The sequence below is a fragment of the Dermacentor silvarum genome, chromosome 1 (genome assembly GCF_013339745.2).
Source record: "Dermacentor silvarum isolate Dsil-2018 chromosome 1, BIME_Dsil_1.4, whole genome shotgun sequence".
Lineage (NCBI taxonomy): Eukaryota > Metazoa > Arthropoda > Arachnida > Ixodida > Ixodidae > Dermacentor > Dermacentor silvarum.
The window spans coordinates 20,273,944-20,289,131 of record NC_051154.1 but is presented as its reverse complement, the minus strand read 5'-3'; the positions used below and the strand labels follow the sequence as shown (position 1 = coordinate 20,289,131).

The window sequence follows — 15,188 nt, the reverse complement described above, 5'->3', positions numbered from 1 at the left end:
CACATTTATAGAGACCATTTTATTACAAAATCAATTGACTGCAGTGTACACAGAAATAAACTAGAACAGGGCAGCAGTCAGTTTCTGCCTTTGCTAAGATTTGTGAAAAACATCTGCAGAGCTCCGAAACATGTGCTGCACAATCAACTCAAAATCCTCACCCCACTGTCACACTTCAAAGAGCAATGGTACAAAGCAGCTTACAGCTATGTAATGAGAATACCAGGTGAGTTAACAGCATACAGAGTTGATGACAATGTCAAAGCTTAACTCATAAGTTGTGTGTTGATGCAGCTCCCTTAATTAAAGAGTTCAACAATGACTCAAAGCAGCATCTGGCATGACCTGGTAAACAGCATTTACGTGCACACAATTAGCATGAGCAAATTGAACAAGTATTCGCCTACCCACAAAGCTCAACGAAGGCCACAAATTCAAATTTCCAGCACTTTCTCGCCATCACATTTCTCTTCACACTGTAGAAAGCAGCACTGGACAGCAAGATTCGAACTTTCACACATGTTCTTGGCTATACATCACAGTGATTTTTCCAAGCTAGTGACAACACAAAAAATTTAAAAACATCCCCTGTGCAGTAAACAACCACAATAACTAATACAGCCTACACCCATTACAACAGACCAAAATAATGCAGCAAAAAGGGTGTTACATCCAAAGTCCGTTCTATACAAAACTAATTCCACAACGTTGTGAAATGGCAGCACTTCACATATACCACTGTCTAGTGTTCGTTTATTGGAGCCTGGAGGCCACCGCAAACAAAAAAAACCCGAAGAAAATTTAATTTTAAAAATAGGCCGTTTCAACTAAAGAGTGAACAACTTAAAGCGATACCAAGGCTTAGCATTGTACTGAAGCTCCTTATACGGTGTCCTAAAGCAGCATCCTGGCATCTCGCAATGCTGGTGTGATGAGGCTTAAGCCCCTTCATCATGTCTACTGCCGCTTTCTTAGCTGCACTTTGGTAGCGCTACCCTTTGAGGAACCACTGCCGCTTGGTGTCAGATATGCTGCTTTCGGAAGGAAGTTTCTGCGCAGCTTCCTTTCGTCATGGCCTTCCATGTTTCTGTACTCGCCGAGAACACACGAACAAGTAACATCCTTACTCATCAGTGTTTCTCGGGCGGCATCAGGGCACAACAAAGCTTCACAGAAGCAAATTCACAACCATTCTTCAGATTATGGGCATACCACCGGCGGTACAATCGCAGAAAGCGGAGTGGCCATGGGCACAGTGGAAAGGTCACCAGAAATATATTTGGCGGCATTTCCACTTTCGCTGGTCAGAGAGCAGGTTGGCGCTACTTAGCCTAGGCGGCAGACGAGAGCAGTATGGATGGGGCTTTAGACAAGGCATGCCGCCAGCAGCGTTGCTGGCATCACAGCTCGATGGTGCATAAGACGAGACAAAGAAAGCCATCTGCGTTTGTAGCTTGAAGTTTACTGTATATTCTACTCAGACCACTGTATGCACATTGGAGTGCTGATCAGCAGGAACACTAGTGTTTGTGTGTACAATGCTCATTCCAACAGTGGAAGGCAGAATGCTGCCCCAGCTTTGGCAGAGCCAAGTGAGTGGAGCGTTACGATGCATCCAGCTGGCTTTACTGTTTTTGTAGCCAAACACACTGCGCGTTTCTTGAGGCCCTCTAACCTTTGCCACGTGGCCCCTGCATGCGCCATTGATAACAGGACAGAATGATAGTGATGGCAGAAACGCGCCTGTATAATTTCCACGGGGGAAGGGGGGGGGAGGAAAAAAAAACTATGTGAATAATGGGTAACTCGCTTTGAAGCAGCACCCTCGGACCCTGTTCAGCAGAGTCAACAGCGGTGGGTGGCGGTGAGCTGTATGTGTGATCTTTCCTAAAACTCCTAGCTGATGGGGTGTCGCACAGCATGCCATTGTGAGAAGTGGCTAGTGTGGCAGTTCCTTAAGAAAAAGTATATTTTTGCACTTTTTGCAAGTGGCCGAAAAAGTAGTATGCAGTGCACCGCCGCACACATGCATTGCCACAGCAAAGTATGTTGTATATGCCTTATCTAGATAATTGCCCAAAATTTAGTCCACTGAAGCCGATAATCTATTACAGCCAGGTCTGTCATTAACTAAATTTGTTGTTGCATTAGTAATATAGGCAGACTAAACTTAGTGAATAAGTGTTACATGCGAATCCATTGTAACGGGCATGAACTGTATTTCGATTTACTTAACCAGCGCCAGTCAAATGACAATTATCTCGTGCTCTTTTTATTTCTGCACACCATAGAAGCCTACTAGAGGCATCTAGTACAGCTCAGCTCCTCCAGCTTTACATTGCAAACTCATAAACGATACTATAGCGTTTGATGCAAGCGAAATAGTGACAGTCGCAGCATCACGCAAATTTCACTGCATACATGAAAAGGTTCCCCTGACAAAACAGAAAATGCATAATGTGCAGCAAAGCCATACAAGCAACTTGGGTCGATACAATATAGTGGTGTCATTTTTGTCCACTTTTTCATCAACGTGAAAGACTTGTTTTAGGACATCAAAGATCTTGAATAGCAAAACAAAACACTACAGAGTTTCCGGTCTGACATCTGTGAAACACCTTCATTTGCCTAAGCCGGATAGCAAAAGGCAACAGTGGCAACCGCAAATATGCAAGTCTTCAGCAGTTTTTTTTCCCTGCCTTAGAAGAACATTTATTGCAAATGGTGTCATCAGAATGTTAAAATGCTTTCCAGACCTTTATAGTTTTTTTGAAGGAACACAAGGGGCTGCCAATGCTAAAATACCATCAGATGTACAGCTAAAAGGTCCATGAGACACCAAATTAAGGGAAAGCATTTCATGCGTGGAGGGATGTCACTCCGGGGTGCACACAGCGTCCAGTTTTACACAAGCTTCTTGGCTTCGAAAAAGCTCTTCAGGTGTCTCATCTGCCAGAATCCCATGAGCAGCAGGATGACCGTCTGTCCAGCTGACCACCACAGGACCCTGGAGTTAGTGCTCTCGCTTGTCTGTCGGAAGCGTTCTTCACGAAACTGAAAAATGACAGAGATGCAAGTGTTTCACAAATGCATTCATAATGATAGAAAGATTACCACTGTGGCATTCACATAAAGACCTAGAGCACTAGCCACAGTATGGCTCAGTGGCAAAAGCAGATGCAAAATGGTGCACATAGTGATCTAGACATTAAGCCTGGATCACTATGTTAAGTCTGGTTTGTGACATTAAGTCACAAACCACATACAGTAGAACCCCGCTGTTACGTTCCCGGGTGCTGCATTTTCCCGGCTATTGCGTCGTTTTCAGCGAGTCCCGGCATAGCTCCCATAGGACATAATGCATTGGTAACCCTGCTGTTGCGTCGCAACTGTGGGACCGTTCCCACATCATGCCTTGCGAATAGAGTGTACTAGAATACAGTTGAGTGGGACCAGCGGCTGGGGCGGCATACATGCTTTGCAGTGACAGACTGCAAGGAGCCGTCAGATACATGGCTTCACACGAGACAGGTCAGCATTCTGCACTGTTTCTCAGAACTTGTAAAAAACGCTTTTTAAAACATCTGAGCAATTTCGAATTCCACTCTTTAGTCACTAACTGTATGTCATAAGCATATACCTGTCAGCTTAACAGCCCAAGCGCAGTGCACGGACACTTCTCTCTCAAAAAGAATATTAGTAGGTACATTCGATTTGCCTGCACCACCTGAACCAGTTCACAAGGTGCCCTCTGAACCACGCCGTTCATTTCAAAAGGTGCAGGTCTAGTTTACGATTTTGCAGCACTCTCTTTACTGTTGGTGCGCAACTTGGTGCAGTCGTACAGGTGCAAAGCAGCAGCGCAGCAGACGACACTGCACCACATGAGCAATCACAGTTAAAACCCTGCTTACCTACCGTGTATATGCAAGTGCAGGTGTACTTATGCCTCAGAAGCCGATCATACCAGCAGTTCAGGACCTCTCAAACTTACGCACTCCATGCACATTAGTTGGACAATACATAACACCTGCAGCACCTCTGCACCTTGGCATTCGCTTCGAGTGTCACACTGTGCCTGCACCGCAGAAATCAAGCTGCAAAATTTCTGGACTTCTCATGAACCACCGTGAACTGGTTCACAGTGGTGCATGCGAATCAAATGGACCTAGTGTGTGTCGATTGTATTATGAAACACAAGATGGGTAGGTAAAAAAGTGGTAAATAAAAGTTGATGTATTAAAAGCAAGTCAAAATGCATTTATCAAGTGTTCAATTCAAAATGAACCAACCTCAGGGCTTATAGGTTTTGACAATTTTAGTTCTGGTCAACCTGTGCTATCACTTCCAATTTAATTGGATTACTTTGTCCAAATATGAAAATTGGTTCTAACTGCGTAAATTTTAAATTAAAATACATGTTTAAAAATTTAGGCACTTTTTGAAACTTTTGAGCATGTTCAATTAGTCAGGAACGGTGAATAAAAAGGTCAAACTAATAAAAGCCAAGTGTACCAGGAAGTGAAAAAGCACAAGACACATCTGTGCTATCTGGAAATGAAGGAATTGTGCAGCAGGGGAGGCGAGTTAAAAGGGAATCGTGATTTTTTTTTTTTTCAAGCGTACCCTGGGGCTGTATTTTAACAAAATTGTTTTTCTTTCATACCATATGTCACACCAAGAGACAGATCTCGCCACCTTTAGCACACGATGTTTGGGTGAAATTTCAAACAGGCACATTCTTCCCAAAATGGTAATTTCAAAGTTAAGTAGATATTATGTTACTTCAATCAAGCAAAGTTCATTTCATACAGTCTCCAAGGCTCATCCTGGTGAGAGGCTAGCCATTGTAAAGACTTTCTATTAACACATTCAGCCCACTCAGAATCGCCAGGCACTAGAGGTTGTACCATGCTGACATATTGTGCTGATACGTAATGTTTATGCTAGTTTTCCTGCATTGCAGAAAAACGTAAGAAAACAGCACTAAACGAGCTCACTGCACCTGGCCAAGGTCCCGACCCCTACACATTATGTAACCATATTCTATCCCAGTTCACTTACTGGCCCATATTGTAGATACTATCCACAAGAGCACTCGACACCATACAGCATTTCTTGACACTGTTTCGATGCAGTGTCACTGTTTAGGCTCCCAGTCTCGTATAGAGAAGCTGTAAGTTAAAGCTTCTACTTACAAACTTACAGCTTCTCTGTACAAGCGTAAACATTATTTGCACTGGGACATGCCCAATTGCGAGGAAACTACATATAATGTAACAGTAACAAAGGTGAGGCCTGTTGGAATCAGTGAGCCTGAGGGAACTCATGAACAAAGCCATAGTGCACTGGTGTCCATTAGGTGGTGCACTGGTGCCCATTAAAATAAAATTGTACAGTTGCAATGTGCAGGGTTATATACAGTGAATTGTGTAGGTAATTCACTACACCGGATAAGAAACGCTGAAACAATATGCAATCCTTACGGTACTTACCAGCATGCACCATCCCAACCAGCTATACCAGAACCACCAGTTCATGCAGTGCACACATGAACACAGTGCACGCATCTGCAGCAGGCCAATGCAACACACCAAGTTTGGTGGATCTACATACAGTCAACGACTGATTTTTCGGACATGCCTAATATTTCGGACGCCTTCGCGGCACCACCATGTACCCCATAGAGTCAATGTATAAGAACATCTGAAATTTCGGACACAAAAAACCATCGCCGTCCGATTTTCCTGACTTTTTGCCATGTCCGCAGGTCCGAAACGGCATTTATCGAAGCCATCACCGCCGCAATTTTGATTATCTCGCTGCCTCGAACCGGCGCTTTCGCACGCAGATCCGCTGGCAGCCATAGCCACCATTGCGGTAATGCTAGCTGCTTCGATGTTCGCTACCAAGCTTCTTGCTGTCCATTGCAGTGTGTTTCATTGAAACAATTCGCTGCTGTTAGCAATGGTGCTGACTGCACCTTTGTAATTCTCGCCAGTGGCTTCGAAGCTCGGAAAGCACGGCGCATTGAATAATGCCGGTTCTCGAAAGTCAGCTTCGCCTCGCTACAGCAATGTTACGCAGTGAAGCATATGCAATATATTGCGGTGAAACGTACCTAGAATGGGAAGGGAGAATTGTCACGGGACGCGGTATGTTTCCCTTAATTATACACACGTGCACCCGCAGTCTCCTATCACAGTACGAGCACCGATATGCCTAATAAGTGTACTGGCAAGCCTTTAGAGCTGCTTCGAATGTGCTTGTGGTGTTTTGAGCCTTTGGCAGCAGTAAAAGGCATGCATTCGATTTTTCAGACTGCCCAAATTTTCGGACGTCTAGGGGCCGCGATATCGGATGTTGACTGTATAGATCTGACTCTTAATTGAGCAGACCCCAAAGTAAGCTGGTGATTTTGAGTCCAAGTGAGTTATGAGCCTGCAAAATTGAGTCTAATGAGCCTCTCTGCTTGGGAGTACAAGCCCCCAATTCCTGCAATCTGCTATGACTGCGACGGTGATTCCACGAATCTGAGTAAGCCTGAATACATGCAAGTCTAAGTAAGCCATGTTGGGTCTGATCTTGACTAGTCTGAGCCTTCAGCAAGATATATATTTTGCTAGTCTGAGTGAGTTCTGTTTACTTTGCCAACATATGACTATTGGTACAAAGATATCAGCAGTAACCTTCCTACAACAACTTGTTACTACACCAGCCGGCGGCGAATTTTTACCATGGCCACACTAGCTAGGTCATTAAGAGCAGCTAAGTCGCTGAGTGATAATCACTTCAGAGTGACTGAATGCCACTCCGAAAACAGTGCCGCCTTGCCTTGTCAATGAAGGTGAGGGTATGGGCAATACCTTGAATGGTGGAACTTTCCATTTTGAACATAGCAAGCTCAGGTGATGTCTCAAAAATTGACCAAGACACTACACTATAGACCAGACTTTTCAGTGCTTTCAGGAGGCAGCCATGTTTTGCAGGGGCCATGGAAAGTGGTGGGATGAAGGGCAGTGATAGCGCTCGACTTGTTATCGCATGCTTGTGGCCAGTGTTCACATGTTATGGCTTTGTTTCAGCTGCCCTGTCACAAACCTACACCCCTGCAGGGGCCGTGCCAACAGATGGCTACAGGAGTTGCGATTAAGTGCTTTTGTTCTATACAAAGATTTCAGAGTAAAAGAATCTGGTCTTACCGCATTTAAAATTTTGGCCATCGTACATTGGCTCTATGGAGTAGGTGGTTGTGGAAGGGTTCAAATAATCTGGCAGGTCCGAAAAATTATTTGCATAATCTTTTGAAATCAGTTTTGCTAAACTTGGCAGGTATGTGGTAACAAATGTGGCTTTGGCAGTAAGGAAGGAAATTTTCGTTGAAATATGCAAATATGGCTTTAGCAAATGCCTGCGACATGAAATAGACTCCTGCAGTCTCTTATATGCAAATTTTTTTTGCATGCTTTCTAGCCCAATATCAGGAGGTGCAGGCAGGGGTGGCTCACTGGATACTAATCAGTGAGTAGAGGAAACCAACATAAGGAGCAAGTCAGAGAAATGATTTTGAGGGAGGCACAAGTATAGAAAACACAATGTGCAAGACAAAGTTCCAGGTGGAAAGTAGTGCATACTGGGCATGTGCATAGTAGGCTATGTGACAATGTGCAGAGCATCAATGTGTAGAGCATACAGCACCCCTTTAAATAAAAGAAGAACATTCATAGTTAACAAACAAAAATTTGAAGGTTCAATGACTGAATGGTAGCAAAACTATATAAAATACTTCGATGAAAAGCAGCGAGCAAATGGCAAGAGCAGTGGCATATACTTTGCCAAGACATGATGCAGGATAAACATGACGTTGGTTCACTACAGAGTTTCACTTATTCCACGATTTTCTGTGTGCGTTTAACAATATATTTCGTCATTTAAGGGACAAAATCATGTTAGTTTCCATCAATGTGAAGCATGATCTTTTCACATCTGCCATAATCTAATTTCATGCTCTCACTGGTTGCCAGTTCCTTGAATAACAGTTAATCTGCATAAAAGAGGTCACTCAAGAGCACAAAAGACTACCTAAGCTACTTGATACAAGGCTATGCACAGGTCATATTGCGAACTTGTGATATATTACTACACCGCACACAGTAACGAGCTATGTACTTCAAAACAGTCATATATAGCGTGCTTCAGTGCCAGTTTCAGAAAACCAGGCCTTTGTGAGGCCAAAACAAAGTCAAGTTCTCTGAAACAATGACATCAGCCCAATACAAGCAGATCTGTTACCATCTCGTGAGAGACACTAGACTGTTACACTGGTGATCATCACCAGCAACTTGCTCTCCATCGTGGCAGCATGAAATAAATGAGAAAATTGGCTACCCCTTAGTCTCATATCACGCCGAGGACAAAGCATAAGCGCTCTTTTGTCGTTATTATTGCGATCTGTTGCTTGTTTTAACGCTACTAGGCCTAGAAGCACGCCGCCGAAGCGGAAAAATGTGTAAATTTTCATCGAACAGAGGGCGCCATATGAATGTAGAGCTTGATGGATGCTAAATGCCGTGGCACCATCTGTCAGATGGAAGTTGGCACACTTTTCTACGTTTATGGTCTTCGAGATTGGGCGGCAAAAGCGTGCACCGTTCCTGGAGGCCCCTCTAGGCCTAGCAGTGACACAATCGATCTGAATAATAACAACAAAAGACAGCTTATAGTTTGTCCTCAGCGCGAGATGAGAAGTGATGGTCAACTTAATTTATTGTTGTCACTATGGAGAGCAAGTACCACGGGTGAATTAGTATCGAAGTGGGCAGCCTCGGCTGTCATGTTGTTGCGCAAACACAGTATACGGCAGAGTGTTCCAGTATACTTATACTGGAGCCGGCTAAACACTGCACATGCGCAGTCGTGGCAGCCGGTATACAATAATGCTTGCTGTATATGGTAATGCTCTGCTAAAACTGTCTAATAATTTCCTCAAAGCGGTTTTGCTTGTTTTTTTACATTTTGCCACAATGAAATTATGCATCAACTGCTTTAATCGCGACCGATTGACCAATTAGCACTTGCTGGTGCAAAGGCAATTTAAAAGCAAAGCAAAATGTTTCATCCCATCTTACCCTTTGGTAATTCTGCTCTTTCGTGATCTGGTCAACCTGGTCCAACAGCTGCCGTACACGCAGTTGTAGTTCTGTAAGCTTCTCCTTCCGCGCCACACTGCCATAGTCGACAGCATGCTCACCAACTTGTATATCAAGGTGGACCCTCTGCAAAAACGTAATACATCATGAGAATGCAAGAATGCCTGGTGAAAATACAAACAACACATGATCACTGTACCATCACTAGACTTGTCTCCTCACAGGAAATGCAGATGTTTCTTTTTTTTTTTCTCATTTTTTAACAAAGTGAAGTATAAAGCGTGCATGGAGCTTGTTTCTTAATAAGTGGCTCAATTACATTATTTGACGCATCCACGTAATGTCGTTTGAAACGACTACAGGTATTCCTGTTCACTTTAATTGAAGCGTGAGCTGAAATAATCTGAGCGCCAGATTACTTAATCCAAGTACCCAGACGTTTAATCTAAACACCAGCAGCTTTAAATCCAAGTGCCGGTCAATTTAATCCAGGGAACAAAAACAGCAAGATTGTAATACCAAAATGCAGATACTGGAAGACGGCAGCGTTAAATTTTGTGGTCGCTACTAACATTTATGAACTGAATGATTGCAGTATTTTGCATAAAGTTGAATGTCACAAGGTGACTGAACTTTTTAGTGTAAAATGTTGATTAAAAAAAAAAAAAAGAAGTTAGGTTACGTGTTCAGAGGCTGAATGAAGATTGAAAGCGCACCTGATAAGTGTTTTATTGAACCATATAGCACTCGTCAGTTTAATAATTCTTGGCTATCGCAGAATTTCGGCTTATGTATGCAGCCGATTGCATTCTGGCACAAATTTATTGTCATCTACTAGCAGACAGCTTTCGAGCTGCTTTCTTGCAGACGCATCGAAACTGCCCGATATATGCATTGAAAGTCATTCTTTTCAAGAAAATTGGTCCAAAAATTGCCTGAATGGTGCAACTGAATGCAAGACCATTTTCGAGGCCTTCACAACAGCCTATAATGAGAGCCAGCCCCATTGCCATTGTCATCACATTATGATGACAGAACAAATTCTCGTGTAGGATGGCAACAGCAACATGCCGCTTTCAGTCTGATTAAAAATGTGCATTCAAAAAATGTTATTTAGCACACTAAGCTAGCATAAAAAAATTGCAAGTGTTGCTAAGACATTTTATAAATCTACAATAGACTGTACGGAGCATGTCATGAGGTCCATAGACAGTGTAAAGTGCTCAGTCAGATGATGACGAATAAGTGTAAACAAATTTCCATCTGTGAAAGTAAAGTTACTGGTTTCACCTTTTTCTGATTGCCAGAGTCAAAGGCATGCTACATTTTTCTGGTAAAAAAATTGGGTGCATGTTGAAATTCTTTGTTCAGGAGCTCTAATGTTATTTCTGCTTTAGTTTTCCATTCTGAACCTATAAAAACTGGGTGCACGTTACATTGGGGTGTGTGTTAGAATGTTATATACTGCCAAATGAAGCAGCAGTATGTTTAGGCATTTTTGCTGCCCATTCTTTAATTCAACCCTCCAGATAATTACAAAAGTTTCAGTGGTCCAGTCAAGGTCGAATGAAGTGATGTCGAATGTTTTAGCAGGTGGACAAAAAATGACGCCGAGGCTACACAAAGCACAAAATATGACCAGTGCTGTACGGCAAGTGAAATACAGGTGAGGAGACTACTACTGCAGGCATGTACTCGTTTGTATACACACACAGTGTTCTCTCCATGCTTGCATAAGTATAATGCACATAGTATCACATATGTAGTATGTCCCCTCTTTTGCTATTTTCCACAATGTTCACATGAGATGCAACTCAATGGTCCCCAATTTTTGCTCATTCTTGTTTATATAGCCGGCACCTGGACATGACATATAACAGCCAGTGCCACTAAGCGAAAAGGTCAGTTCCTTGTTTGATGCAAAAAATGCAAAAGTAAAGCCCAAACCGCATTCACGCGATTTTGTGCGCGACGGCGACGAGCGACGAAACGGGCCGTCGCGCGAACAGATCGCTTGGTCTTTTCGCTCAATCGCTCGGTTCTAGAAATCTAGAATTCGTCGCTCGTCGCCCGGAAGTGCTATGAGCGACTAGCCAATAGCGCGAAGCCGGAAATGGATATATATCAGTCAAGTACTACCGATTGTCGCACGGAACGAGCAAACGACTAGATTTTGATACGTGCAAGGATAATAACGTAGTGCAAGACCTTTAGAAATATTTATGCTGCTCTTTACACTAAAACACATCAACTTAAATTAATAAAGCAAGCGTCACGCCAGTTTCGGCGAGTACTTGCTGCCCTCATACCGGCAACACCGGGGAGACGTCGCTCGAAGTCGTCGCTCGCATGCGGTGCGACTTGTAGGCGACGAGCGACCGCGACAGCCATCTCCATCGCGTCGCTTGTCGCTGTCGCGCGCAAGATCGCTTCAATGCGGTTTATACTTAACACTCCCATAAAACATAAGACTGTTCAATATGCATGGAGAAAATTGCATGCTAGTTGGACACTGAAGATTAATTAAGTCAGTAGGAGTGATCTTTCTCCACGACAATGCCCAAACTCCTCTTTCAGCAATTCTTATAAGAAGTGATTGACAGCCCACTCCAAGGCCAAGACTTGGCCACATCATACTATCATCTTTTCCAGTAGATGGAACAATGGCTGGACAGCAACGGTTTAGGTGTCGTTAGAACACCAAGACCAGCGCAGTAGAGTGGCTGTTAGGCAGTACACAGATTATAGCTCAACCAACAAATGGCAAGCCACATAAAAAATACCCCAAGCATATTGGCCTGATGTGTCCCAAAACACCTTAAAACAATAAGATCTAACTTAAAATTTATTAAAACACAACTTGTCCAAATTAGATACACACTCTGTACCTAAAATATACTCAAATTTGTTTTCAGAATGCTCAATTTGTTTAAAACAATATGATTGGGTGCCATTATTAATGATCTAACACATCACCTTGTGCAAAAGGTCCTATCATTAGGTTACTCTCTGCATTTCCAATGTGAGATAAGACATTAAATAAGTACCACTTCAGGTCACCTTGATTTGACCACCATTTTTAACAGCAGAAAAGCACTAATAGGCTGAAGATGCCACGAGAGACCCAGGGAAAACAGCAAGCACAAATCCACTTATACTAATTAGCACAACTGAGGTGAGGAAAATGGATGCTTGTACATTATACGGCGAAAGCATGCACGAAACATGTGCCACGGTGCCTAAATTTGAGCATTTAGTAGCAATTACACATGCACTGAAATGCCTTCCTCCTCTTTTTCTAAAAAAAAAAAAATTAAATTATGGGGTTTTACGTGCCAAAACCAGTTCTGATTATGAGGCACGCCGTAGTGGGGGGCTCCGGAAATTTGGACCACCAGGGGTTCTTTAACATGCACCTAAATCTAAGTACACGGGTGTTTTCGCATTTCGCCCCCATCGAATTGCGGTCGCCGTGGCCGGGATTCGATCCCGCGACCTCGTGCTCAGCAGCCCAACACCATAGCCAATGAGCAACCACGGCAGGTCCTCTTTTTCTACCTGTTCCATCAATACTTCTGGAAAATAAGAACAGGGGACCTCCTAAGCACAATTTTTTCCCTTACTACTGCAGTGTGGCTTACATTTGAACACCAGAAAAAAAGGTATGTGCAGTATTTGTGTGGTACATCGATTACAGGCCTCCTAAGAACTCCCGACACAGTATAGATTCCAAATCTGAAGAAATCAGAAATAGCTGCTATTAGATGTCAATAGTGCTGAGTGATTGATCCATTAACCTTCAGATTAATCTATTAATGCTTTATTGCAATAAACTTAATCATGATTAATTAGTTGTCACATGATCAAAAACAGGCAAGTGTCGGCACTTACAAGCCCACTTCTCTTGCTCTTTCAAAAGCAAGCAAGGGAACCGCAAACCGAGCTACTAGGCAACAACTGAGGTATCGTACATGTGCAGGTCTCTCAGCAGTCTGAACAAAAGCTTCAAATGTGAGCTGCACTTCAGTGGGACAAGTGGTCAAGTCCCTCACTTCCGCTGGACTGCCTTTACAAGCTTCTTCAAACAAACTGGTAGGCTAGTTGGTTATGGGAGCGCACTTCAAAACCACGATGTAACACAGTGAACAAACACGAGCATTGTTCCTCCTGAAACAGCGCTAGTGTTTTTTCACTGTGTTACGTCCTTGTTTTGAAGTGCACTGCCATATTCCATCATGTATAAGTTTATGTGCTTGATATATGTCTACTCAAGCAAAATGCTGTTGACAAGACATTATAGGCAACTGTCTACAGAAATACAAAGGTTTATTTCTCTGAAGCTCATGCACAAAAATGTTCTGGCGATTTTTAGCTCACATATTAAATAAGGAAATCTGATTATTTGGTTAAAATTTTTAATCGATACCCAGTCCTAGTCGCCGTCGCTATTAAAGGACACAAACACTGCTGTTACAGCTAAGCATCGCTGTGTAATTGGGAAGACGCTCACAACTGCTCAACTAATGTCGTATCACTTACCAGTTGGCTCCCGCTGAACCAGCTAGAAGAATTGGAGTAGAGGCAAATTACGTGTTCACCAGGCGAATGTGAGGTGAAACTAAAGCGGCCTTCAGAGCTGTACACCTTCGACAAAATGGTCTTGTCATCAGGATCCCGAATCTCCACGTGCATACCAATCCCGGGACTGGATTGCATGAAACCGCCGGTCTTCGGATCGTGCAGTTGACACTTGTAGTTTCCTAGAATACAGGAAGAAGCAAAGACGCAAGCTCGTCGGCGAAATCGACAGGTCTCAGCATCAGTGTGTTGCTCGGAATATCATAGGTGATGGTTCAGTGCGAGGTGTCTAAAATGACCAACTTGGTGCCACAACTGTTACGGCTAACCTAGCTAATTCCCAGAACGTGGCTAATAAGCATTACCGAACCCGGCCACTAAGATTTGAAGACATACTGCGTACTAAACGGCCCATATGTGTTGCGTCAACACACCCATACGGATAGCAAAAATACTCCGCGACGATCTCACTGACAAAGTATACAACAACAGCTAATAAGAGAAGCGCAACATTAAAAACTTCACGCAACAGTCATTAGAAAAATGAGCAGCAGCGACTGTCATGAAAGAAGCACACAAGCTCACCAACGACAAGTGTTTCCTCCGGCACTTCTTCAATGAAGCATTTTCGTTCCGTTTCAGATATATGAAAGTAAAGACCTACTGAATAATGGATGAACGACAAAATTAAACACAAGACAGCGTAATACTTGGTGGAAAACATCGTTCAGACGATACAACGGCCCTATGAAGTGATGCGGACCGTAGTACACGTTAGATAACCAACAAACCGGTCGCCACGTTTGACACACAGGGTGGCTATCCGACACCATCGAAGCGAATTCCACTAAAAACGTCAGGCGATAGTTTGAGCATGTAAACAAATAAAAAATAAAAAAAAACTGATCTTAAAATGTTATTCTTCAAAAATAATTTTTAACGCGCAATAAATAAACGTGCAAAAGTAATGTCATTTGAACTCGAATTATTTTTTTACCACGCCGAGTTGCTGCAAAGGGCAGAAGCGCTGTTACCTTAAAGCCTTAAATTATGCTCTCGAAATTTCTTTAGTTAAGCCCGTTTCACATGGTGCGATTTTGCAGTGCGTTTTTCGCAGCTGCGATTTCCGCAGATGCGAAATTCGCAATGCCGTTTCACATGGATCTACGGCAGCTGCGTTTTTCGCATACTCGTTAAGCATTCTGACTGGCGATAACGTATGAGCGAGCCGCCTCCTATTGGTCGTCTGTTTCCACCGCTACAGTGGCTACAAACGCATCTGCGTTTTTCGCAGAGAAGTTCAGCACGCCGAACATCGAAAAAACGCACGCACGAAGGGTCCGGCGGCCTATTTTCCGCAGCTGCGAATTCGCACGTGCGAATTCGCAGACAAAATCGCATCATGTGAAACGGGCTTTAGAGCAGAGGCACTGGTTAGAGTGAGCTAGTACTTTAGGAGAT

General features: G+C 43.3%; 1 protein-coding gene across 1 annotated transcript; it reads right to left on the bottom strand.

Annotated features, from left to right (window-relative positions):
* Nucleotides 1-14,542, bottom strand: LOC119457719 (transmembrane emp24 domain-containing protein eca-like). The gene is made up of 4 exons (XM_037719372.2): nt 14,313-14,542; nt 13,689-13,909; nt 9,129-9,275; nt 1-3,054 (listed from the first exon to the last, which is right to left on the bottom strand). Exons 1-4 carry the CDS (start codon nt 14,449-14,451, stop codon nt 2,905-2,907), a joined length of 657 nt encoding a protein of 218 aa, XP_037575300.1. The 5' UTR covers nt 14,452-14,542; the 3' UTR covers nt 1-2,904.
* Nucleotides 14,543-15,188: the final 646 nt, after the last annotated feature.